At 46.5% G+C, this 25,593-nt stretch overlaps 3 protein-coding genes across 9 annotated transcripts in view; 2 read left to right on the forward strand and 1 right to left on the reverse strand.

Annotated features, from left to right (window-relative positions):
- Nucleotides 1–3,984, reverse strand: part of CDH26 (cadherin 26) — a 58,452-nt gene extending 54,468 nt beyond the window's left edge. Inside the window, exon 1 of the mRNA XM_081196097.1 lies at nt 3,898–3,984. Within this exon, the coding sequence (XP_081052223.1) occupies nt 3,898–3,921 (24 nt within the window). The 5' untranslated portion in view covers nt 3,922–3,984. The remainder of the gene's footprint in view (nt 1–3,897) is intronic.
- A 1,247-nt stretch (nt 3,985–5,231) lies between these two features.
- Nucleotides 5,232–20,611, forward strand: FAM217B (family with sequence similarity 217 member B). 4 transcript variants are annotated; one of them, XM_081196394.1, is made up of 6 exons: nt 5,232–5,793; nt 10,749–10,860; nt 10,973–11,058; nt 15,231–18,947; nt 20,053–20,111; nt 20,424–20,611. In XM_081196394.1, exons 1-4 carry the CDS (start codon nt 5,693–5,695, stop codon nt 16,420–16,422), a joined length of 1,491 nt encoding a protein of 496 aa, XP_081052520.1. In that variant the 5' UTR covers nt 5,232–5,692; the 3' UTR covers nt 16,423–18,947; nt 20,053–20,111; nt 20,424–20,611. The 4 variants fall into 4 exon arrangements, with proteins under 4 accessions (XP_081052520.1, XP_081052518.1, XP_081052519.1 ...); XM_081196392.1 differs by having other exon boundaries at nt 20,053–20,611; XM_081196393.1 differs by lacking the exon at nt 20,053–20,111.
- A 2,599-nt stretch (nt 20,612–23,210) lies between these two features.
- The window catches only part of SYCP2 (synaptonemal complex protein 2), a 51,890-nt gene continuing 49,507 nt past the window's right edge, over nt 23,211–25,593 (forward strand). For 2 of the 4 annotated variants that reach the window (XM_081195970.1, XM_081195973.1), the window contains exon 1: nt 23,211–23,333. The gene's annotated coding sequence lies outside the window, so the exon portion shown is untranslated. Of the gene's footprint in view, nt 24,173–25,593 lie in introns of all 4 variants that reach the window. The other 2 variants (XM_081195971.1, XM_081195972.1) reach the window with 2 other exon arrangements.

Raw genomic sequence — 25,593 nt, forward strand, 5'->3', positions numbered from 1 at the left:
AAAAAATAATTTGTATGATTGAAAATACCCTAATATATATTTCGTAGTCTGCTGCAAGAGTTGATACAAAGCAATAAAAGAAATTGGCTTGGCTCTCCTGACAGCGTCTTCTCCGCAGTGATTTAAGCATTTGGTTACAACTCAGTGTAGGCTATAGCCCTTTATCCTTTTAACTCTCTTCTATAAATAGCTTTTGTGCCGATCACTTGTTACTCTTTTATTTCGAAGGATCTGTGCCGTTCCGAAGGGTTTCTTTGGTGCCTCTGGAAGGAGAGAAATGCCAAAGGGGGACAGGGCCGGAGAACTGCAAATAGCTCTTCCCATCTCCTCGCTTTGCTTAGATGAAGTGAATCCAGCTCTCTTCGCATTCCCTGGGCATCTTGAGTTCGTGACTCCGACAGGTGAGGGCGAAGTTCTTCCCTCGGTTGTTATCCCAGTACTCCTGCCCGTTGACTCGGTACAGCACTGCAAACTCAACCACGGAGCTCAGCTGGAGGAGGAACGGCGCCACGGGGAGGAAGAAAGTGAAGACATCCGCCTGGGCCTGCCCCTCCTTCCCAGGAACGCTGCTATGCCACTGGGCAATGACTTCGTGCTGTCCCCTCCAACGGTTGAAGGTGTATCTCACAGCCACCTGCTTCTCAAAGGCCAGGTTGACCACTTGGACGGTGCCGTTCAGACCCAGATCTGAGCTGGTCACTCGCTCGAGGCACACCAACTGCCGCTGCAGGCGGCTGTAGAAGTCCTCGCAGTCCGCAGGCTGCTGGAAGTCAGGCACCAGGCACTGCATGGTGAACTCCAGGTCCAGCCTGCTGCAGCAAAGGTCGGAATTGATGGACAGCCTGGAGAGAACGTGCAGAGGGATGGAGGGATCTTCCCCCACCTGGAACACTTTCACCTCGGCCAGATCCAGGCCCAGAGCGTCGGCAAAGCGGACTTTGTTCCGGCGGGTGCTGCACCCCGGGACGCGGCACGGAGCCATCATACTCCTCCTCCTCTCCGGAGAGCTAGGCAAGGACCTGGCCCGCCGGCGCATGATGGGCCTAAGGTGCGGGTCGCAGCTTGCTGCCACGGCGCTCTGATGCTTCTGCTGTGTCTCCTCAGAGATGGAGACACTCGGGAGACTGGTGGTGCTGCCGCCATGCTGGTATCGCCTCCTCTCCGTGTTCCGGGCCTCTTCTTCCCACAGCATGTTCTGGTAGAGGTCAGAGAGGTAGCTGGGAGTCCTCCGAGGGGCCCTTGGCGCCATGTGCTCGGGCGGCCGGGCGGCTTGAGCAGGCAGCGACCCTCCTCCCGACAGCTTCTGCCGAGACATGGAGAAGGCTCCAGGCAGAGAGACACACTGATCGGCAGGGCCCAGTGGTTGCTTTTTAAGGAGCGGCTTCTGGGGAGGTGGCACTTAGTGATAGGAAGCCTTCAGACGCTGAAGGACCCAGGGCAATGATGCTGAGTGACAGGCGTCTCAAGGCTATCGCACAGGCTGCAGGGCGAGTCGAGGCTGTCGCACTGGATGCTGGAGGCCTGGGTGCTGTCGCAAACGCTGGTCACCGACTGGAGGCTGTCTCTCTGGACGCTGGACGTGTCCAGGCTGTCGCAGAGGCTGAAGACAGGCCGGAGGCTGCTGCGGTAGAGGTTGAGAGAGTCGAGGCTGTCACCCTGGTTGAGGCTGTCTTGCAGGAATCTGAAAGATGCCAAACTGTCTGGGTAGCAGGACAGGGAATCGAGGCTGTCGCTCTGGATACTGGAGGAACCCAGAGCGCTCCCTGGGCTGGAAGGGGTTTGGAGGCTGTTGGGCTTCGGGGAAAGGGAGTCGAAACTGTCGGACAAGCTGGAGGGAGTCTGCAGGCCGCCTCCTCCAGCGATGGGAGCCTGGAGGCTGTCGGCTGGGGCGTCGTTGCTGCTGGAAGATGGATGGGGGCTCCGGCTGGAGGCGGAGTCCGCGTTTGGCGACTCTGGACCCCACATCCAACTGCGCGCTGGCTGTCCCCGGCCCCGCGCGCCCCTGGCGTGGATTGCACGGGGGTCGGCAGGTTTTCGCTCCGCACCAGGCAGGCGCGCACGGCCAGCGAGCTGCTCTCCAAGCGACGCAGGCAGGCAGGCGGTTGCTAGCGGATCTTGTCGCTCCCTGCGTCTGCCCAGCTGATTCCGACGTAAAAAAGGGGGAAAGATAGAGATGTGGCCGCTTTGCAACCGGGGTGAAGCGGGAGCACGCCCTCTGTGACGCTAGGGCCCGCCCGGACATTGCAATTGGCAGCTGCTGCGGCCACGCCGCTCGTCCGGGTGCCCGCCCCGCGGCTCCGCGTGCGCGCAGGGAATCGGCCCGCGGCTGCGCGCGAGCAGCGAGGGAAGCCGACGGTGCCCTTCCTCCTGCCCTTACTCCCTGGGAGGCGGGGAGGGAATGGGAGTCAAAAATGCAAGAAAGCAAAAGCAGCACGGGGAATAGTGGGGTGAAGCATGCACCGCACAGAGAGGAAGCGTAAAGGGGAAAAACAAGGTGGAGCAAAGGAGGGGAAATAGCTGGAGAGGGACATTTTGCAAAACAAAAATTGCATTGGCTGGCAAACAGAACACGAGCCTGGGGTAGTAAGGCGTTTTGGACTACCACTCCCATCAAGCCCCAGCAAGCACGCCCGAGAGTAATCTCGGATGACAACGTGGAGGTCTTGGGTGGAGCCAGTGGCAACGAAATGCGGAGACCAGGGTCCTGTGGAGGTGGTCGTGCATGTCTTTCTGCTGGGGCGCGAATGCCCAGAAAACTGAAAGGGAAACTCCATCGCCGCTACCTCCGCCTTGTGCTTTGAGTAGGTGCGGATGGGAGCTTCTCGGTATTTGCATGCACTACAACCCCCATCATCCCTGGCCGTTGGCCGATGGGAATTGGAGTCGAAGGGCAACCACAGGGCTGCACGTGCCCCATCCTCGGAATTCCTTGCCTGGGATTGTGTCCTATTTAGCTCAACGGACTTATTTACCAGGAAACATCCTCCGGAATGCACCGTCGGGCAGCTAACCTCCTACTTGTGTTGCCTATTCTCCCTGGTTTACCTTTGACATTGTAGCATCAGTGGCTATTATTATTATTATTTCGTTTCTTAAAAGCAATCGCTCGGTTCCTAACAAGAAAACCAACCCGCCCCTTCTTCAAAATAAAAAAATTCCTTCCTGTAGCACCTTAAAGACCAACTAAGTTAGTTCTTGGTATAAGCTTTCGTGTGCTTATCTGAAGAAGTGTGCATGCACACGAAAGCTTATACCAAGAACTAACTTAGTTGGTCTTTAAGGTGCTACAGGAAGGAATTTTTTTATTTTGACTATGGCAGACCAACACGGCTACCCATCTGTAACCCGCCCCTTCTTGTTTAGGTTCGCTGCTGCCACCAAGTGGATATCTTAATTTTTCCCTCTACTAAAAAGCCTTTTAACCACCTTGGTTTTACAGTATTTGGCCTAACATACCCCAAATAATGGTTAAGAGTCGCCTGGCACTTTGGCATGGGGCAAGTTTTTCCAAAACAAAATATGTTCTTTCTTAATCTTTCAGTAAGGTAGCGAGTGGAATAGTTGTGTTTCCCCCACGAGAAAATGACTGAGGACGATGGACCTAACATTACAGTCAGCCGACCAGATGCTAAGTGTGGGTGGATATATTCAAGGCCGTTCCTGCCCATTGGTAAAAGGCCCATCTTTAAACCAGACTTGGGACTACATCCTGTAGGACCCCAAGGGTCAAATCCAGTCCAACCTCCTGCAATACAGGAATCTCAGATAATGCATCCATGACAGATGGCCACCCAACCTCTGCTTAGAAACCTCTGAGGAAGCTTGCCCTTCACTCAGAGGAATGGACACCCTGCCCGTGGAGGAGAAAGGAAGCATAAAAATGATACGAACAATTACAGAATTTGGACTGGAGCAATGCATCAGAAGGTCGGCGGTTCGAATCCCTGCGACGGGGTGAGCTCCCGTTGCTCAGTCCCAGCTCCTGCCAAACTAGCAGTTCGAAAGCACGTCAGAGTGCAGGAAGGTAAACGGCGTTTCCGTGCGCTGCTCTGGTTCGCCAGAAGCGGCTTAGTCATCCGGGCCACATGACCCGGAAGCTGTACACCGGCTCCCTCGGCCAGTAAAGTGAGATGAGCGCCGCAACCCCAGAGTCGGCCACGACTGGACCTAATGGTCAGGGGTCCCTTTACCTTTACCTAAAAGGTCTCAAAAGAGCCTGAAAGGTTTTGAGCTCTCCACAACTCTTAGGGTATGTGCCCATTAAAGCCAGTGTGGTGTAGTGGTTAAGAGCGGTAGACTCCTAATCTGGGGAACCGGGTTCGCATCTCCGCTCCTCCACATGCAGCTGCTGGGTGACCTTGGGCCAGTCACACTTCTCTGAAGTCTCTCAGCCACACTCACCTCACAGAGTGTTTGTTGTGGGGGAGGAAGGGAAAGGAGAATGTTAGCCGCTTTGAGACTCCTTAAAGGGAGTGAAAGGTGGGATATCAAATCCAAACTCTTCTTCTTCTTCTTCATTAGTACCTTAAAATGCAGTAGTGCTGTTTCTCCGTTGGCACACTGCTGTTCACATGGGGGCGGGTGTATCTTCACCCCTTGGGGGGTTTCACTGCTCCTGCAACACCGACACACCCACCCAACTCCTACTCCTGAAGCTTTACCAACAATTTACAGGTAGGCTCCAGGATGAGAAGGAAGCAGTTTTATTTTGGCTCACAAGCAGAAACCAGAGTTGTGGCTGCCTTGATGCCATCATGCTTTCGGAGACCTGTGTGTATAGGGTGGTATACAAATTTAATACATAATTAATAATAATAATAAATCAGAGACATCTGAAGGCAGCCCTGTTTAGGGAAGCTTTTAATGTTTGATGGATTACTGCATTTTAATATTTTGTTGGAAGCCGCCCAGAGTGCCTGGGGAAGTCCAGCCAGATGGGCGGGGTATAAATAATAAATTTTTTATTATTATTATTATTATTATTATTATTATTATTATTATTATTATTTGCCTTTCCAAAGCCGTTTTCTCCCCGCTTCCCTTGGGATGGGGCTCTCCAGGTCTCAGACCCTTTCCCACCTCATCTCCTTCCAGACGATCGCAAAATAATCATAAATCAAGGATAGGATTTTTGCATCCCTCCAGTCATTGATGGTCTCTTCCCTCCGCACAGGGAAGTCCCTCCGGGAGACCACAATGCCTTGCGACTTCAATGGCCCACCTAACCAGCACTGGGGGGGGGGGTTGGAGGGGGGGGGAATGCTTTGCTTCCATATCCCGGCTGTGGACGGCTTTGCAAGGATCTGCAGACGCGGCTAGATAAATAATGCAGTTGCCTCTTGTGCAAAGTCCGGGTTGATGTGTGTGTGTGTGTGTGCGCGCGCGCGCCGCGGACTCTGATACCACTGGGGAGAGAAGGCTGATTAAATCTCACTGATATGATAAGGGAAGTCACGTGGAGAGACAGACGGAGAGAGCGCCTGGGAGGAATGCATGGGGTTTGTTTACTGCAGCAACCGGAGGCTGCGAAGTGGAGAGAGAGAGAGACCCTGCGTCCCTACGCTTCCTTGCTCTGCCTTGGGCGCACCAAAGGATGCTGGAGAGAGGATCCGATTCTGCAAGGTGTAGGATCGCGCATCAGCCGATGTAAAAGCAACCGCAACGACAACCCCAAAGCAGCCATTCGCCTATAATGGGACCTGGCATCCGAGAGTATCCCTTTCCGCTGCGCGCAGGGAGCCTGCAAAACGAAGCTCCGGTCCATGAGATCCTCGAAGGAAAAGGAATGGTAACGTAAGGATCTCTCCCCCCTTTTCTCGTTCTGGAAGCAGTCGGTTCTGCGCATGCAAACGCGTCGCTGTTTAATGAAATGATGCATATGCAGATGGGAGGCTGGTTGATGAAGTTCAGGGAAAGAGCGAGGCTAGAATGCATCTCTCCCCCCCACACACACAACGTTTTAAATTTATTGTTCCACATCTATGCAAATAGCTATTACAAGTTTGCTTTCCTTGTGTCGCAAACCAATACTGTGGCAAAAGCTCAAATATGGCCCCTTTTCTTTATGTAAAATATGTCATGGATATAAGCCGGTATCAAGATGAACTGATCGATATATAAGACATACACTGCATTATGCGCTTATAGTTCAGAATAAATGTGATATCATTCTGACATCGCACTTGAACGTGCGTATGTTGTTATTTAGGTACCATGCTTGTTTTGGAACAGGGATATAGATAGCAAAGTCTGCAATCGAATATACCTGGGAGTAAGTTTCATGTAGTATAATGGGGCTTACTTCTGAGTAGACACATTCACATTGTGTGTGAATGTGTTTTTTGAGGGGGTGGGTGAAGCCCCTGGTTTATAAATCAGGTAAGACACTATCACACCTTGTTAGCTTTCAAATACTCAGGTGCCCGTTGGTGCTGCTTCCCCCCAGGTTGTTTTCAATCCACCAGCGTTGTGAACTTTCGTTGGTGTGACGGTTTTTGTTCCATGGCTTCTTTTCAAAGTGTAGGAGTGGGGGAGGGTATATATACTGACCTAAATCTTGCTGCCATTTTCTGTGTGCGTAGCTGCTCTAAATTCAGCCTGCGACCACAAACTGCATGAGAACGGCGAGCCGACGTTTATTTCAAGTAGCAAACTGCAATATAGGGTTCAAGACTCAAAAGGGCTAGTAAAGTAAAAGAATAAAAGTAGGGCTGAGCAGCTGTGCTGGATCAGACCAAGGGTCTAATCCAGTCCCACAATGGCTGAGTAGATGCCTCCAGGAAGTCTACAAGGATGTGAAGGGAACAGCCCTCCAGGATTGATTGTTCCCCCAGCATACTGCATGTGAACATGGAGTATACTTAACTGCATGGAGTATACTTCATGTTAAGTATACTGCACTTAACTTCGCAGATAGTCACTGATTGTTGTTGTTGTTTAGTCGTTTAGTCATGTCCGACTCTTCGTGACCCCATGGACCAGAGCACGGCAGGCACTCCTGTCTTCCACTGCCTCCCGCAGTTTGGTCAGACTCATGTTTGTAGCTTCGAGAACACTGTCCAACCATCTCGTCCTCTGTCGTCCCCTTCTCCTTGTGCCCTCCATCTTTCCCAATATCGGGGTCTTTTCCAGGGTTTCTTCTCTTCTCATGAGGTGGCCAAAGTATTGGAGCCTCAGCTTCACGATCTGTCCTTCCAGTGAGCACTCAGGGCTGATTTCCTTAAGAATGGATACGTTTGATCTTCTTGCAGTCCATGGGACTCTCAAGAGTCTCCTCCAGCACCATAATTCAAAAGCATCAATTCTTCGGCGATCAGCCTTCTTTATGGTCCAGCTCTCACTTCCGTACATCACTACTGGGAAAACCAGTCACTGGTAGCCATACCCTTTGTGAATTTCTCTTATCTCATATTAAAGCCACTTCTAAGCTAATGACCATCAAAATGTCTTTGGGCAGGGAATTCCGTAATTGAATTTTGCACCCTGTGACATCACGTTTTAGTATCCTGTCGTTAAAATGCAAGTTAATGCAAATTGTAATTAGGAGAGATAATAATAATAATAATAATAATAATAATTTTTTATTTATACCCCGCCCTCCCCAGCCAAGGCCGGGCTCAGAGCGGCTTACAAGCAATAATAAAAACAAGATGAGTGATTACAACTTAAAAACAAAAATAAAATACAACATTAAAATAATGGAACATTAAAATATTAAAATGGAGCCTCATTGCAGGAGAAGGAAAATAAAATAGAAAAAGGGGGCGGATGGAATCAAATTGGCTCCAATCCAAAGGCCAGGCGGAACAACTCTGTCTTACAGGCCCTGCGGAAAGAGATCAGATCCTGCAGGGCCCTGGTCTCATGAGACAGAGCGTTCCACCAAGTTGGGGCCAGTGCTGAAAAGGCCCTGGCTCTGGTTGAAGCCAATCTAACTTCCTTAGGGCCTGGGACCACTAGGGTGTTGTTATTTATGGACCTTGAGGCTCTCCGTGGGGCATACCAGGCGAGGCGGTCCCGTAGGTACGAGGGTCCTAGGCCGTGAAGGGCTTTAAAGGTCAAAAGCAGCACCTTAAATCTGACCCTGTACTCCACCGGGAGCCAGTGCAGCTTGAAAAGCACTGGATGAATATGCTCCCATGGCAGAGACGCTGTGAGGAGCCTCGCTGCAGCATTCTGTACCCGCTGGAGTTTCTGGGACAGCTTCAAGGGCAGCCCCACGTAGAGCGAGTTACAGTAGTCAAGCCTGGAGATGACTGTCGCATGGATCACTGTGGCAAGGTCGGGGCGGGAAAGGTAAGGGACCAACTGCTTGATGCGGCGAAGGTGGAAAAATGTCGCCTTGGCTGTTGCTGTGACTTGCGCCTCCATGGAAAGGGAGGCGTCAAGGATTACACCCAAACTCTTAACGGAAGGCAATGGCACTAATTGGGCCCCCGCAAGAGAAGGGAGTTGGTCCCTCATCCCCATGCTATCCCGACCTAGCCATAGGACCTCTGTCTTCGAAGGATTTAGTTTCAATCGGCTCCCACGAAACCATCCAGCCACAGCTTCCAAGCATCTGGTCAGTGTGTAAGGGGCCGAGTTGGTGTGGCCATCCATCAGTAGATAGAGCTGAGTGTCATCAGCATATTGATGACAGCCCAGCCCAAAGCTCCGGATAATCTGGGCAAGGGGGCGCATAAAGATGTTAAAAAGCATTGGGGAGAGAATTGCGCCCTGCGGCACTCCACACACCAAGGAGTGGCGTGACGACATTTCCCTCCCTAGTGCCACCCTCTGTCCCCGACCAGAGATAAAAGAGCACAACCAGTTACGGGCTATGCCCTGTATCCCCACGTCTGCAAGGCGATGGTCCAGAAGATCATGATCGACCATGTCAAAGGCTGCTGACAAATCTAAAAGGATCAGCAGTCCTGACCCGCCTCGATCCAGTTGTCTACGGATATCATCTGTTAGGGCAACCAGAGCCGTCTCCGTCCCAAAACGGAGTAGATACCATTTACTCAGGTTTTTGTTTTGTTTTGGTGATGGGAATGCAGAGCACGTATTTCTGATTGTTGTACAAATATCCTCACATCCCACAAGAGATAGCGAAGTGCATGGCACATGATAGTTATTCACTGCCTCGATAGCTAGTAGTGTTATTGGAACACCAGCATTTGCTTCCTCGTGGATTAGATTAGTTGGTTAGAGTGCTGATAATGCCAAGGTTGCAGGTTCGAGCCCCATAAGGGATAACTGTATCTATTCCCGCATTTCAGGATGATCCTCAGGGTCCCTTCCAACTCTATATCATCTTGAACATCTCCTGTAAAATCCCTTTTCTTCCTTGTCTCTTAACACAGGCAGCATCAAATGGTGGAGGAAGTACTTAACACCTGTACTTAACACAATAAGGGATCTGTTTCCACTGGCTGTCTAAACACCACCACCTTTCCCCCCACATTTATATGCTGGCAACCTAGTCCAGTGAGCCAAGAGAAGCAAAAAGGATAGGTCGTCCCTAGATTTACAGCAATTGCCAGAGACCGCATATGGGGGTGGCACATTGTCACAAGCCAGAGAGAGGCCTGTGGGTAGTTGCTGGATCAAGGAAGCCCATCTGGTTATCAGAAATATGGATGATTGCCCTCCATTTGCTTGGTTTCTTGCCTAAACATTAGCAGGCTCCCAGAATGGCTGGCAAGGTTGCAGCACAGAGAGAGCCGAGGAAGTAGGAGCAGGAGGCAACACAGTTCCTAACCAGAATGCAGAAACCAGAGAGCTGAACCACAGACCAGAGACTTCTGAGGTCCTAACCCAGAGATGGCACCTGTATTTCCAGTGTTCCAAACCAGCGAGACAGAATCAGGCGCTCCTTTTAGACCCAGGCAGTGGAGGAACGGCTAAGAGCTGTGGGAAAGTTGTAGAAGGATAACTCTTGACCAGGCTTCCTCAACCTTGGCCCTACAGATGTTTTTGGCCTACAACTCCCATGATCCCTAGCTAGCAGGACCAGTGGTCAGGGATGATGGGAATTGTAGTCTCAAAACATATGGAGGGCGGAGGTTGAGGAAGCCTGGACTGAGTCCTCATTTGGTGCCTTGGAGAAGTTAAATCAGGGATGGGGAAGCTGTGGCCCTTCAGATTTTGTTGAATTCCAACTCCCATCAGGCCCAGTGGGGATAACCTGTGGTCAGAGATTATGGGAGTTGTAGTTTAACAACATCTGGAGTGGACCACATCTTTAGTTAAAGGCATAGGTACCGTCTGAGAGTATGGGCCCAGAAACTTTATAAATCATACCAGATACAACATAACACAGGTGATTCAAATTTTATTTTATTTTTAAATTGATTGTAAGGTAGATGTCAGTATCTGCCAACCTGGAAAGTCTAAGTTCTAGTGCTCCAAAATGTAAAAATAGTTATCTTTCCTTCTAATCTAAAAAAGTATTTCATTTTTTAAAAATTGCTATTAGAAATCACAAGTTTAGAAGTCTTTGCCATTCTTCTATGGGTAATGTCTAATAAATGTCCATGCCCCAAACACACACTTAAGTAAAACAGATGCAGTAACGGATTTCAGCTAATGGAAATGACACATTTAAAATTTCATAGGAGTAATCACACATGAATAACAACTGCAGGAGAATTAGAAGAGCTTTCTATAATGGGTTAGAAATGTCTGCAAACAGAAAAAAAATATTCTTCTTTTTTTAAAAAAAAAAATCCTTTGAAAATAGTCCTCTTTTTAATCATTACTAGTTCCAGTGGCGGAAAGAGCCATCCAAGTGCCAAGGAAATCAAGAAATCGCCACCACATATAAGACCTTCTCCCAGCAGACTTGGCAAAAATATTTCAGCCGCTACTGAAAAGGTAAAGTGTCTTACGCTTCACGGCAGCAATTTATTTTTTTTGGGGGGGGGGCAGACATATTCTCTGGTTTTCCTACTGGAGTTATAACTATACATTACTCGATTTTTCTTAGACTTCCTGTCACGCAACAGAACACAAGCAGACAACTCTTCACTACAAAGAAAAAAACCAGCTTTGTGAAAATCTCCAACAAAACAGGTAAAGTTCTCTTGGCAGTGTATATATGTGATATACAAGCCCATTGCATGCACGAATGAAGACTGCGTAGGTAGAAACACAACCGTTGGCATGGTCAAGTTTTGAAAAGTTCTGGGAATAGGACATGAATGTTTATTCCAAACTACCGACTGGTTGGGCAATATGCTGGTGATTTTTGTTCACCTTTTGCCACTTATGGATGATCAATGCTGGGAGCTTGATGTGCGGATGAACTTGTGTCAGATAAAAACAATTGTAAGTGGCCTTAGGTTGGTGGGTTGGTTTGCAGGGAAGGGCAAAGGAACTGAAGCATGGAGTGTTGGGGAAGAAGTTATTAAAGAACAGAAAATCTGGATCACATTTGTATGTGTAATACAAGCTTTGAGCTCGGGGAAGAGCGCCACAATCAGGGTGGATTTGATTTAAATCAAATCGATTTAAATCATGATTTAAATCACTAGTCAGTAAGACTTGATTTAAATCATTTTTTTTACAGAAAGGTTCGTTCTTGCTGGTATAATCTTAATATTTGTAACCAGATGAAGGTTTCATATTTGGAATAATAAATTTTCAGAGTAGTTTTTAAAGTTATATAAAAAAATACTGATTTGGTTACACTATTAGAAATACAAAGGCAGGTAATTATGAAATTATTGTCAACTTTTCTGCTGTACTTTATTGGAAGGAGAAAAATAATCATTAGCTTAATAACAATTTAAACAATTTAACTAAAACAACATTATAGCATATGTATCCATGTTTGTTAACTGATGTGGTTAAACGATTTAAATAAAAACAAAACTTAGACTGAGTTTTAGCACACATGAAAAACTTAAAACAAATCCTTATTTCCTGATGAATAGCCTTTGGACTATAATGTAACTTAAATAGAAAACTATCTTTAGAAAGATTTTTCCTCCAAAAGCATTTTATTTTAAAAATCCGATTTAAATTAAAAAAAAATCCGATTTTTAAATTATTATTTTTAAAAAAATCATTGATTTTTATCCCCATAACCACAATACACAGCAGCTGTGGGCTAGATCCATATTTGAAAAGGCAACCATGTCACCTTTATTTTTCCTGTTTATCTTAAAGCATGCATTTTATTTCATCACATAGTCAAAAGTTGCCAGGTGCAGGTTTTCTTCTTATTCAATGTTTATGCTAACTAGACAAGCTCCTGAAACAGGAAGTTTTTTTGGAACACATATCCAGACAACGCACATGTTCACAATTGCAAACATGCAGCTTAGCTGAAACGTATTGAATGGCGTTGATTTCAGCAATGGGCTTTGCCCAGAACGAATAAGAAGTGTTCATCGGTTTCTTTCGCATCTGCTTTTCCTTCTTTAATATAATTGCCAGCATTTAATTTTAGATCCAAATTAGCATGCATTAGCCATACTGTTTATAAAAAGATGTAAATCATTAGAAATATTGTTTAATATGCTGCAGTCTGGTTAAACTCAGCTGAACAGAAAGATGTTGCAGAGGAATAGATGGGGGCGGCACTTACCGTGGGGCCTACGGATGCCTGAGCCATGCGCCTCTCCTGGAAGTGACTCGGTGGCTTGGGCACCTGCAGGCTCCGTGGTGCCCAAAATGGCAGCATGTGTCGGCCCGGGAGCCCAAGCACCTAGCTACGCCACTGAGATGTTGAGCTGTGTTGCAAACAGATTAGAAGCAGTTTTCTTGAGTAAGTTAAACAGAAGTTAAAGTTTAAGTTAAGTAAGTTTACGTTTAAGTTAAAGTAAGTAACAGAAGTAAACAGAAGTTGAGTAAATCCGCTCCACTTCCCAGTGGGGAGCAGTTGTGGTGGACAGCGTGGTCACCCCCTCCTCACCGGGGGCGGGGGACTTTGTCCCCCTTTGCCCGGGAATCCCGGCTCTGTCAGAGCCTGGCCAGCCAATCCGCTGGCCGGGGTGTGTGGCCGGGGGCGTTTAAACTGAGGAGCGAGCCAGAGGACTGATGTGGGGGAGGGGAGGTGTGGCCATCACCTGCCCCTCCATGCTTAAGGGTATTCCATTAAAGGAATTCAAGGATGTTGATCTTGTCCGAAGCCCGGTTGGGGGCTAGAGCCTTGACACGACCCCGATGGGAACACCAGGGGGAGCTTGAGTTGGTTTGCATCAACAATGGTTTACCCTACCGGTGGTTTACCCTTACCGGACTTCTTGCACACTGGGCAGGAGTCAGATATAAAAAGGTAAAGGGACCCCTGACCATTAGGTCCAGTCGTGACCGACTCTGGGGTTGCAGCGCTCATCTTGCTTTATTGGCCAAGAGAGCCGGCGTTTGTCTGTAGACAGCTTCCGGGTCATGTGGCCAGCATGACTAAGCCGCTTCTGGAGAACCAGAGCAGTGCACGGAAACGCCATTTACTTTCCTGCCGGAGTGGTACCTATTTATCTACTTGCACTTTGTGCTTTCGAACTGCTAGGTTGGTAGGAGCAGGGACCGAGCAACGGAAGCTCACCCCGTCGCAGGGATTCGAACCGCCGACCTTCTGATCGGCAAGTCCTAGGCTCTGTGGTTTAACCCACAGCGCCACCTGCGTATATCTGAGTCAGATATAGTCGGGTCCAATCAATGCCTAAGCCAATACCGCTCATATTCTGTAATTTAATTTAATAAAATTGTGGCCAAATTTGCCCAATAACATGAAGCTAATATCCGCGTCTCTGTATGAGTTATTTCCCAACGAGGGGGTGGCTGCGGGGTTAAACAGAAAAAGCTGCAAGTCCATGCACACTTCCTTGGGCATAAGTTCCATGTAACTCAGTGGGACTTAATATTGAGCCAACATGCTTAGGATCATACCGTTAGGTTGTTGCTGCTGTTGTTGTCGTCGTTGTCATCCGTCTGTCTTGAGAGACAATGGAGTGTGTCTGCAGGGGTGAAGTCAAACCGCTGTGTTATCAGCCCCAAGGTGACCTCCCTGGGGCACAAGCCTGGGTATGGAGTGCGTATGGAGGTCCTGGGCTGCCCAGAAGATAAGACCCTCCTCTCTGCCTCTCTGATGTGGTCCAAAGGAAAGCAGAGCAATATGTTTGACAATACGTTCTGCCCAAGATTATGATGGACTTCAACTCCATTCAGCCCTAGCCAATGCATGATAAATGGCCAGGGATTATGGGAGTTGTGGACCAACATCTGGAGGGCCATATGTTTACCATCCCTGTTTTACAGGTAAGTAGGCCAGTTGAGGCAAGGGACAGTTTTGCAACCATACGAGCTGTGCAGACGAGTGAATTTCAGTAAGTCCTACTTCAGGATTCCTGCATTGCAGTGGGGTGGACTACATGACTCACAGGGTCCCTTCCAACTCTACAATTCTATGATCTGAAGGACATCACTTTGGCTCCATGCTAAACCCACTTACCGGGGAATTTAATGAGGCTTACTTCTGAGTATCGGATTGCCTTGTAAATTTAAGATTTTTGCAGATGATTTCTTATCAGATGTAGGAGGAGTACAGAATACTCAGTGCCTGGACTGGTATCACTTTATCAGGGTGAGCCTTTAATATCCTGCCTTTATGAAAACATTTATGAGATTTTGCTTCCCCTGCTGCTTCAGATGGCAGATATACCAGAGTGTTCATTTTTGGTATACGTGTCCAAAATTCAAAGGAAGTATCTCCTCTCCTTTCATGCTTTCTACTGTATAAAGCTCCCACATCAGGTTTTCATACTGCTATATTGGGGTTTACAGATATTCAAGCAGTTTTCTACCTCGATGTGGGTAAATAGGCTGTCTAAACAGTAGCGCTGTTTACAGTGGCAACCGGGCGGGAAATAGAAGCAATCTTTTACAGACCATTCCAATGCCTTTTAATAAAGACCACCCAATACGAAATGCCATTAAGATGATTGATAAGAGGTATGGAGAACCTGTGACTCTCCAGATGTGGCTGAACTACAAATCATACCCATCATCCCTTATTGTTAGCTATGATGGCTGGTAGTGATGGGAAGAACATCTGGAGGCTTGCAGCTTCCCTATCTGCTTTATAGAACATTTTTATAACTAGCTCGTTCATATCACCATCTTTATGTCTTTGTACATTTTGTCTTTTCTCCTTTTGTGCTTGGTCTGCAATCATACGTTTGTGGCAATGACTTTTTAAAAAACAAAAAAGACTAAATATTATTTCTTTTCCCGCCTAGAACAACAAATGTTTGCACTTCTTCATACAAAGCACCAAGGTTAAAAAAGGAACCTCTGGTCAGAAAGTATTACGAGGCTGGATGGAGCAAAATCCCTTCTGTGTTTAAGGATGCTTCCTGGAGTGATTCCAGTGGCGCAGAAGATGGGCTGACTCAGAGTTTTTGTTGCAAGCAAAAAGGCAATTTAGAGAGAAACTCTGGAGGGCATTCAGCTGAAGCAGACCCCTACGGCCCTGGATATCAAAGCGTCTCTGCTGACGCAATGTTTCTTGACTTCGAATCCATGCGGTTTATGAAAGACGATTCTGATCAGGACAGCGCCAGTGACCTTTCTGACTCGGAGAGAATCCCCATTCCCCCTTCGCCTTGCACCCCGCCGGAGCTCAACCTGCGAGCGGAGGAGATTGACCCTCTGTGCTTTGAACACCTCTTTGACACAAAATTCAAGCAGCCTGATTACTATTACCCGGACTTCCTGCCTCCCCCTTTCAACACCTGGGACTTGAAAGGGCTGGTGGCATTTGTCAACACGGAATGCAAACCAGAAACTCGGCCAGAGCCGTCGGGGACGCTTGAGAAGTACGTCGACCGGCTTTTGGAGCTGGAATGGCTGCAGATGCAGACGATACAGGCTGAGAAAGGGAAGGCGGCCAAGACAAGGCCTCAGACTGCTCCCGGTTCCCTCCGGACCTTAAAAAGCCCTGGCAAAAACAAACCGTTGCACAGTCCTTTTCCGCAGAAACAACTGACTGTCCACGAAGGTTTTCCAAGAGTCCTCTCCGGCCAGCAGGGTCACAGAAGAGAGTTGCATGGCGAAGGACCCAGCCAGGTTGTTCCCCATGAAGGTCAGTTGAGAACGGCTGAAGCGACGTGTGGCTTCTCAGCTCGCCCCAGGCGGCCTTGTGAAGCACGAGGCGAAACCAAAAAGCGGCCTACTGCCAAGCAGCCGTTGGTCAGTAAGCATCCTTTTGAGAGTAGCTCTATGATCCAGGGAGCTGGCAACATCCGGCCACCCAAGCAACCCTCTTCCTTCCATGGTTCAACTGTCCCTCTCAAGGGGCTGCCAGCCCACGCCTGCCCAAATCCTAAAAAGAATGGGAATGCTGGTAATTACGTTCCTGCCAAAAAAGTTTCAGCGGATAAGAAGCTAAACGCAAATGGCACAAAGCAAACGCCGTGTAAATTTAAATAACGCTGCAGTAGCAGAGTTTGCTGTTCTTGTTGCTGTGGGGCTTGGCAATCCTTTCTGTGTGGCAAAGAGCTGGAATAGCAGTTCAAGTGCTGTGGAGAAGGAAGAAATAGGCTCCTCCCTGGTTCCCTTGCCATGCGTTGTGATTGGACTTGGTGTCAGAGGTCTGGTTCACCCCTCCCCAGTCAACACAATCCAGGAAGCTAAGTGCCCCATCCCTAGTGGTGACTCCCACTGCAGGGGCCAGTGGGGAAAGGGTCTTGCTTTTCAGGGTACACCCATAAAAACCTGCTCAAAGCCCACCCCATCTTGTTCCTACACTGATTTGAAATATCTGGTTCTGAAGTGGCCAGGCAATAACCCTTTTCCTTCCTGTTGAGCTAAGTTTTCTCAGTTGTTGTTCTTTACAAGAAAATGCTGTTGTGAGGTGGGAAACAACAACAGTACCAGCAATTTATTATTCTTATCCTTCCCATCTGACTGGGTTGCCCCAGCCACTCTTGGTGGCTTCCGACAAATTATAAAACATCAGATATTAAAAACAACACATGCTTGTTTCCAAATAAGCTTGCCATTGCCATAATTGCATCTCGATTTTGCCACACAGGGATGCATTTATAAGCACCAATACATGCAGAAAACTCACGGGAATTTCTCCCCTGTTTAAAATGATACGGCAGACTTGCGACATTTGGAGAAACAGAGATTTATTTGCTTTAATCAGGGAAGCTTCAAGTAGAATGGGAATGCATCGTTTTGGGGACAGTCGTATGAGAAGAACCTTGGGGGTGATGAATATCTGTACCATGACTGTCAGGCCACAGCTGAGTGGTAGAGCATCTACTTTGCATGCAGAAGGTCCCTCGTTCAATCCACAACATCTCCAGGTAGGGCTGGGAGACTCCTGCCTGAAACCCTGGAGAGCCACTGCCAGTCAGAGTAGACAGTACTGACCTAGATAGACCAATGACCCAACTCAAGATGAGGCATCTTCATATGTTCCTACGATAGAGCCATGGGGGAAGTTGCACGGCAGGGTGAAGAGAAGGCGCCATTGAAGATTTGTCAGCTGATCAGACTGAGGAGGCATGAATGAAAGGAATACAGACAGGTCTGTGGGAGACCTAGCTAAATAGACCCTGCTCAAACAGGATAAGTGTTTACATGGTAAGGGTAGATCATAAGCCAGATAATGAATCTGGAACACACTATCCAAGTATCCCAAAGATGCTGGGGTAGAATTTCCCTGGACTAGAAATGCACAGCAAGGTGGATGGCAGGACCTTCGCTCCTAATGACAAAAGCATGTGTTGCCATATGCACTAGAGCTTTATTGTGAGGTTGACACTGATTTAGTAGTTTGTGGAGGAAGTCTGGCTTCCTCATAGGAATATTCATGGCTAGATTGCTCAAGCCGCACATTCGAAGAGTTCATCACCTTTGATCTTATACCAGCAGAAAGTATTTTCACTACAGCAAAGGGTTTTCTGTTGGTCTTTAGTCAAAGGGTTGGTTATTTTCGAATGCAGAAAGTTTGAAGAAAACACAAATTATTTATTTCATTTGTCTTTGAAGGATTTGCTCCTGCGTAATCCTGGAACAAGCAAACGAGAACCCAGTCAAGCCTTTTGCCGTGTTTAGCAGCTAGTTTGCAGTTCCTGCCATTGTGTTTGTGGCAGTGTTTTCCTTCCAAAGTCTTTGTCGGCTTAAAACTGAGCCAGCAAGCTTTATCTATGCAAAGTCAAAACATCTCTGAGCTCCATAATTTTTCTCAGCCTCGGTGATGGCTGACCATTTTCCACTCTGGGTTGGGAGCTGAAAATGTTAGGATTCTAAGGGTCCTTCCAGCAAAGCTAAGTGTATACTTGGAAGTGAAAGATCCTGATGATTTTGCACATAATTTGAATAAGGATCAGCATAGCTGATGTTTGACATAGCAGCAGCAGCTTCATGCACAAAAGCATTACAGTCACAAGAGAAGCCCAATCCTTTGATGCTCTGGGTCGTATAAAACTAAACTGCTTAGTCTGTGAAAGGATTTCGGCTTGTACAACATAACTCCTCCCTTCTCCCACCATGCACCAAATCTGTGGGCAGCAGCTTGAGCTGTACTTCCAATGTGGCACAAAGACTGTATGATCACATCTTCAGGTCTGAGCAAGACTTCATAGTAAGCATGCGGCTGCTGCTACAAATGATCATCATGCATCAGGTTCTCTCCCTCCATAATATGTAGTAGAACTTAACTCAAATTGTGATGTCATGATGTTCTACATTTCGTTGCCAAGTGCCATTGACAGCTGAAGGCATGGAACAGGAGAGGAGAAAGCAAAGTGCGACGTGTAAGTTCTGCAACAGGTTATGCAGAACTAGTAATGGAGGCGCCACTAAGATTTTTGGAATGAGCCCTCCACTTATCCCGGAGCTTAGTTTGCTCCTCAACGCATTCATTGACTTGTATTTCTAGTCCTCTCTTTGCTTGGCATACTCCAAAGCACCCAAAATATCTTTTAATCTCCTTAAAACAGGTAAAGCTTACCAAAGGCAATACTTTGCTCTACAGCTGTTTTGGAAAGGCCAGAGTTGAATGCCTACAGTGCTTCCAACAGATGGCCAGGCTTTTTCCCCAGGTTTTAAGGGGATAGGAGCATGATTAATCCAATTCAGGGAAGTACTGATTCAGAACCATGTGTTACGTTACATTTAAAATGGCCACAGTATAGTTAAACCATGGTCTCAGGAGACTGGTGAACACATGGAGCTCTCTGGTCCTCAAGGGCTACTGCATTTGCTTCAGTGGAAGACCAGGGCTGTAGAGGCATCATTTCATGCCTGCAAAGCACCACCTTCCTCTGGATTGAATGGGGAGGACCCATGCACATGCAATCTCTGTGTTATGCATCAGAACACACATGGGGATCTGGAAAGCAGAATAAGGTTATGGTGAGGCAGTTGAAAACGTCCTGCCATGAGTGAAACCGAAAGTGGACTGATCAGCTAGCTGAATCAAATTATATTGCTATGGGGTGGGGGGGAAACCTCTAACATTTTACTTCTCGATACTTATACTTCCAGATTACTTGGTAACCCCCCCTCCCCGGGAAAAGCTAATGTTTGAATAGCAGCTGGTTAAGGAACAACACTGGGCAGACGCCATGATTTGATTTTATCTGGACTGTTTGTCAATATGGCAGCTACCTGCAGTGGAAGGCTCCTGGACCGATACAGCAGAAACACCAGTTTGTGAAGAGAGGATGTGAATTTACAGGGGGGAATCTCGGACTACAGATTTGGACTATAAAGAAGAAGAATAAAGACATAAAATCCACACAGAAACATTTTATTTGGACTTAAACTTACTTGCAGAATGAAAGCAGAGACTGTTGAAAATAATGAAGGATTGACATCAGAATGTATTAAGGGAATTATTGTAATATTTTGAAATGCAGTAGAAATATGAGATGATTAGGATTCCCTCCAATCTCAAAGTATGGGAAGTTAGCTAAAAAATAATAATAATTTATAATTAGGCATAACATTGGGATTTGTTTGATTATTGGATAATTTGTATAATTTGGAATATATAATTTGGTTTTATTGGAAAAATTCAATAAATACTATTTTTTAAAAAAGAAAATGTCCTGACCTCTTCCACAGAATGTTCTTCAGCAGAAGACATTGATAATAAATGTGTATGTATACCTTCAGTTTATCTTCAAGTGTGATTTAATTGGAAGTTTAAAAAGCAAGTTGTGTGCATACTTAAACCATTTTATTGGTTGAATTTGTACAATGATACTGAATTATGTATTCGTTCTCCCCTGCTCTGGTGCTTTTGACCATAACTTTCTAAGATCTGAAAGCATGGAAATGAGTCACATTCAAATGTCCTTAAAATAAGTAATGAAACAGGATTTATTTGTTGTACTTCCATTGTAAGATGCCACGTTCTCAGGAATGGCTGAAAACTGATTGGTGTATTTATTTATTTATGAACTTTGCAGGTGTTTTCTTCCAAGTCAGACCTAGCCTTGAACTGTATCACTCATCTGTGTTATTGTCTGAAGGTCATATGATATTGTTACAAATATCATTCCCCCGCCCCCGTATCCTCAAGCATGCTCTGGTCAGATTGAATAAATATCAGCTTTTTCTGTCAAAAAACAAAATCAAATAAACTTACTTTGCGCAAGGCTTTGGGATCTGTCTTCATGGAAACTTTTTGTTTAACTGTCCCTCATTACTCTTGCAAAATCTGAAAGCAACAACCGCATCTAATTCCAGCCAAAAGTCAGTGTGGTCTGTTTGCCAAATATGGTTTGTTGTTTTTCAAATAGATTGTCACCTAAAGGACTGGCTTATGAGATAACTAATATATATAAATCATAGGTACATTTCCCCAATATGTTAAAAGTGGCTTCATGGACTGCTGCAGTGGTGTAGCGTGGGTTGTCAGCACCCGGGACAAGGCAAGTAATTTGCGCCCCCTAACCCTAACCCCCAGATGTTGCGCCCGGTGCAGCCGGCCCCCCCTGCACCCCCCACGCTATGCCACTGGACTGCTGGTCTCCTGTCTTGTGCCCTACTATTCCAACAGGTAACAGGCACCACTGGTAGCAAAGACAGTATTTACAGATGCACTTTCTCTGTTTTGTTGCAAGCATGAAAACAGCTTGCGCAGATCTATAACATGGTGCCTGGTTCAGGGTGCCTTGTACCAAGCAAGCTGTGATGTCAGTGAGTGGGCCCCAACCACCCCGGTGCCGAAAGCATTTTCAACTATTATAAAAAGAATTGTTTAAAAAATGGGAAGGATGACAATCAACTAAATAGTACATTCTGCCTAAATAAGTACCGTATTTTTCGCTCTATAACACGCACCAGACCATAACACGCACGTAGTTTTTAGAGGAGGAAAACAATAAAAAAAATTCTAAATGAAATAGTGGATATATGGTTTTTGTGGTTCATGCTGTGGCCACAGACATGTGATCTGACAGTGAGTTTAGGGTAGCCCAATGCAAAAATCCTGAGGATCCATGTGGATCCATGCTTTGTAACCACGGAGGAGGGAAGGAAGGGGAACCATGGATCCTCTGCTCACGACTGCAGCAGATCCCCCCCCCACCCGCAGGCATTCGCTCCATAACACGCACAGACATTTCCCCTTACTTTCTAGGAGGAAAAAAGTGAGTGTTATGGTGCAAAAAATATGGTAGATATCTGGGGCCATCACCCAACGAAAGAAAGTTGATTAATTGTATGGCATGTAATCAGTTAAGTCTGCATGTAGGTGCACATTTTAAACATAGTTCTGAAGCAAAAGCTCACTTTGATTTGTGATGATGCCTGCAGTCAGGCCCCATCTTAGAAGAGGTTTCCCCTCCTGTAGGGAGGGGGGAACAAGGGGGAATGGCTGTTTTAAGTTGGTTAGAGCACAGCTTTCCAAACTGTCACGACATGTCAGTGTCGGCTGCAGCGTGTAGTTGTGTCGCATGAACACTCCCCGTGCTCCGGGGCTGGGAAGGGGTTCGTTTAACCCCTGGTTTACTAGTACAACTGAATTACTATGTTGTGAAATGATGCATGTCAAAAAAAAAGTGTGTCACCAACACATTCAAATCACATTCCCCTCCTCTCAAAGAATTCTGGGTACTGTAGTTTACCCCTCACAGAATTACAATTCCCAGCAAACTACAGCGCCCAGAATTCTTTGGAGTGAAATGTTCCTCAAATGTACTTAAAAGCTGCAGTGTACTACTGTATAGGTTGCCTATACAGTATTTTCTTATGTTACAGTGACATCTGGTGGTGCTTATAAATTTTCCTCACAAGGTTTAACACTACAGTATTTCTTATTCCCTTTGTAAAAAAATGTTATTACAAGTAGAACAGTGCTTGAAGTGGCATACTTAGAAAATCCACATACTGATTTGAATAAAACGGCACTAGGGTGGCTGCTGCTGAATGTTTTGCCCTTTTTTTTAGTCTGTGGGGGACAATATTTACCTCAGCGCTTATTTTTCTGCGTTTTTAGAATGTGCAGTGAAGGAAGCAGCGTTTCGGGGAGCCACATGTGCTCGCCCAAAACGAGCTCGTTTCTCAGCTGTACACGTTTTTGTTTTAAACGCAACAACACTGCTAGAATTTGGGAAGGATTTAAGAACTTGAAAGCAATTTAGTGAATTCTCTCCTCACATCTTAAAAAAAATGGAAGCCGTACTTATTTACTATGACTGGTACCATTACTACCAATGACAATAAATGTTAACTAGCGCCATTTATCATGAAGTCCAATGAAGCGAGGGCGTTATGAAAATACTGAGGTGAATTGAAAAGCACTTGAGGGGATACTGTGGAGAAGGGAAAACTACTCTAAAGATGGTCGTGGCAGTTCGTGCGTTCGCGGGGGGCGGGGAAAAAATAGAAATACAGTAAATTAAGCGCTCGACATTTGCGCAAGTAATTAACAGAGCTTTAGCAGTTGCGGGCGACAATCGCGTCAACCTGTGGAGCGAGCAGGGGCGGGGCGAGAAACAGCGGTTGACAACGACCGTTATCAGTCACGCTCGTCACCCGCTGATTGGCTGGAAGGAACAGGCAGCGTGGAGAAGGAGGAGGAAGCGAGCGTAACTGCGTGGGGAGGGCCTTGAACTTGGGAGACAGGATTTCCTCGCCCCGCCCCCTCCGCGGCCCGCCTCTGAGTGACCCCGCCTTCCACCTCAGGACGGCTTAAAGCGATTGGCTGTCAGGGTTCCTCGAGGCGGGCGTATTCCTCCGGAAAGGTGATTGGCTGGCGGGACGGCGGCGCGTCTTGGCGGCTTCGTTCGGGCGTCGTGTGAGGGAAGCGCCTAAGCCGCCCTTACCTCGCAGCCGCGGCTTCAGGGCCACCCTCGCCTGAGGGCGCTGGCCAGGTAACCGGGTAGAGCCGCTGAGTAGAGCAGGCCCACGGAAGTGAACGGGCCTAAGTTAGTCACGTCTCTTGGTTTCAGTGCGCCTGCCTCACGCCGGATGCAACCCTCTTGTTTTGATACACCCCTCCCCCTCGGTTCCACTTCTGATTTCTTGGCAGTAATCTTGCTAGATCATTGGTTTCCTTTTCCTTCTGAGAGAAATCTAGCTAATTTTCGTGGAAATACCGTATTTGCTTCGTTCGCCTTTTTAACTGCTGTGCCCCTTGGGTTATTTTACCCACCGGTTTCCACATTGGGGATAGAAACATAAAAACAGACCCCCGTTTGCAAATGTTTCTTGTCAGCCTGCAAGGGAAGGGAGGGGACAGTGGGTGACATTTGCCTAAGGGAGGTTATACAAACGGTTTAAAATAAGTCATTCGTTTTACAAGTCTTCCTTGAGTATTTTGGTCCGCTTGAACTTCATGGAGACAAGAAACTGCTCCTGTTGAGTTTTAGCTTAGACTGCATTTTTCCAGGCAAGTGTTAACCCCAGCTTATCTACTGTAAAACTCACCCTTGTTGCCCCAAATTCTTACTAGCAGTTATGCAGCATACAGCAGCTTTTTCATACTGCTGTAGCATGGTTGTAGTTGCTTTGATAATTACTGCTGCTAGGCAACTGCCAAAGAAATGATAAAAAGCCTTCAAAGGGCTTAGATTGCTGGATCTTGCCTAGTCATACCTGTTCCTGTGCCTTTAAAAGCATGCTGACCTGAAGTAATCAGAATATGAAGTTTTTCACTACACGGGGCTAAGCATTATCACATTAGTTTCTGCACACCTAACCATCATTAAAGGTACAGCTAGGGACAGTTTCAAACTTTGTCAGTCCTAGAAAAGAAGACCATCAATATAATGTTTTTTGTTGTAGGAACAGAGTTATCCCAGAATGAAAATAAATAAATAAACGTGTAAACTCCAAGGCAATTTGTTCATTGTTCATTCAAAACATATAAACAAACATGATTTGGGTTGCAACTGAGGGAGGTTACAGATTGCATACATTTTTATTGCCTGTGCAAGAAAAAAGGAAGGAATGTTACTCCAAAAGTTCAAAATTACGTACATTGGCTAATAAACCTAATGGCAGTGGGTTGGATCTAATCCTAACCAGCTCCCTAGCCTGGCAGGGTTTTATGGAGCAATAGGGCCACTTCTATATCTGCAGCCTTGCTATGCATGTCAGACGGAAGGGGCAGTGAAATTGCTTCTGCAGCCTGGCACTGCAATTGAGCCTGATAACAGGTGGAAGGAGGACCCCTATGGCAGTGCAGTGATGCTGGTGTAACTGCAGATGGGGGTCCAACAGCCAGCAGGCTGGGTGGAGGGATACTACCCCCCCCCCAAGGCCTGGTAAAAGGAGATTTGAATTGCTCTGTCAGGTGTGCTTAGTGTGAAATCAATGGGATTTAAGTGAATGCACTATTTTAAACTTTAAATCAGCCAACAATATTCTAATAAACCATGGCAGTCCTAATTCCAGTGGAGTGGTGAAGATATCCCATTAAATCATCAGGTTCACTTCTTGGGAGTGCTTCTGGATGTGTGCCTACTGGATAGCTAGGCTAAGGCTTTGACCAGCTCATACTGAGCTTCAGCTAATAATCAAGTATGTCCCTTCTTGGAAAATGGGGGTCTAAACTCAATGTTGATACATGGCCTAGTAAACATGACTAGTTTGTTGAATGTGGAACTGCTCTTTAATATCTGGCATAAGGTTAGTTGCAGAGTTTTTAAGTAACTGCACACTGAGACTTTGGCTGAACTCTTGCTAAGAAGTTGTAGCATTACTGAAAAAGACCTGCAACATCAATCTACCAAATTTGATGGGTGCTGATCTTAAAGAAAGGAGGTGTTCAGATCCCTAAGGTATGCTGGGCCTGGACTGTGTAGGGATTTATTAACACATTGAAAAGTACCAGAAACTGTTGGAGAAGTCCTTGTGTATTAATGTTTTTATCTATTGTTGCCTTTAGCAAGCAGGCATTCTTCATCAGTTGTAGCTTCTGAACCGTTCTCAAAGACAACTGTTATAGTAGGCAGATACACCAGTTCAAATATTAAATGGTGAAAATTGTGTTGCATAACTTGCAGTGTTTGTATGTATACTTGGAAGAAGTTGACTGTGTTCAATGGGGCTTATAACACTACTACATAAAATGAATCAATATTATTGTAAAGTAGATGCAGAGTCAGATTTTGAAGCAGAAATAGGTTT

The sequence above is a fragment of the Podarcis bocagei genome, assembly GCF_964188305.1.
Source record: "Podarcis bocagei genome assembly, chromosome: 5".
NCBI lineage: Eukaryota > Metazoa > Chordata > Lepidosauria > Squamata > Lacertidae > Podarcis > Podarcis bocagei.

What these genes read in the sequence shown, in the direction of transcription:
- FAM217B (XM_081196392.1), top strand. Translation starts at nt 5,693, where the DNA reads ATGGGACCTGGCATCCGAGAGTATCCCTTTCCGCTGCGCGCAGGGAGC. An exon ending in GAAGGAAAAGGAATGGTAAC is followed by an intron (nt 5,794 to 10,748) that starts GTAAGGATCTCT and finishes AATCATTACTAG; the next exon opens with TTCCAGTGGCGGAAAGAGCC. An exon ending in GAAAATCTCCAACAAAACAG is followed by an intron (nt 11,059 to 15,230) that starts GTAAAGTTCTCT and finishes TTTCCCGCCTAG; the next exon opens with AACAACAAATGTTTGCACTT.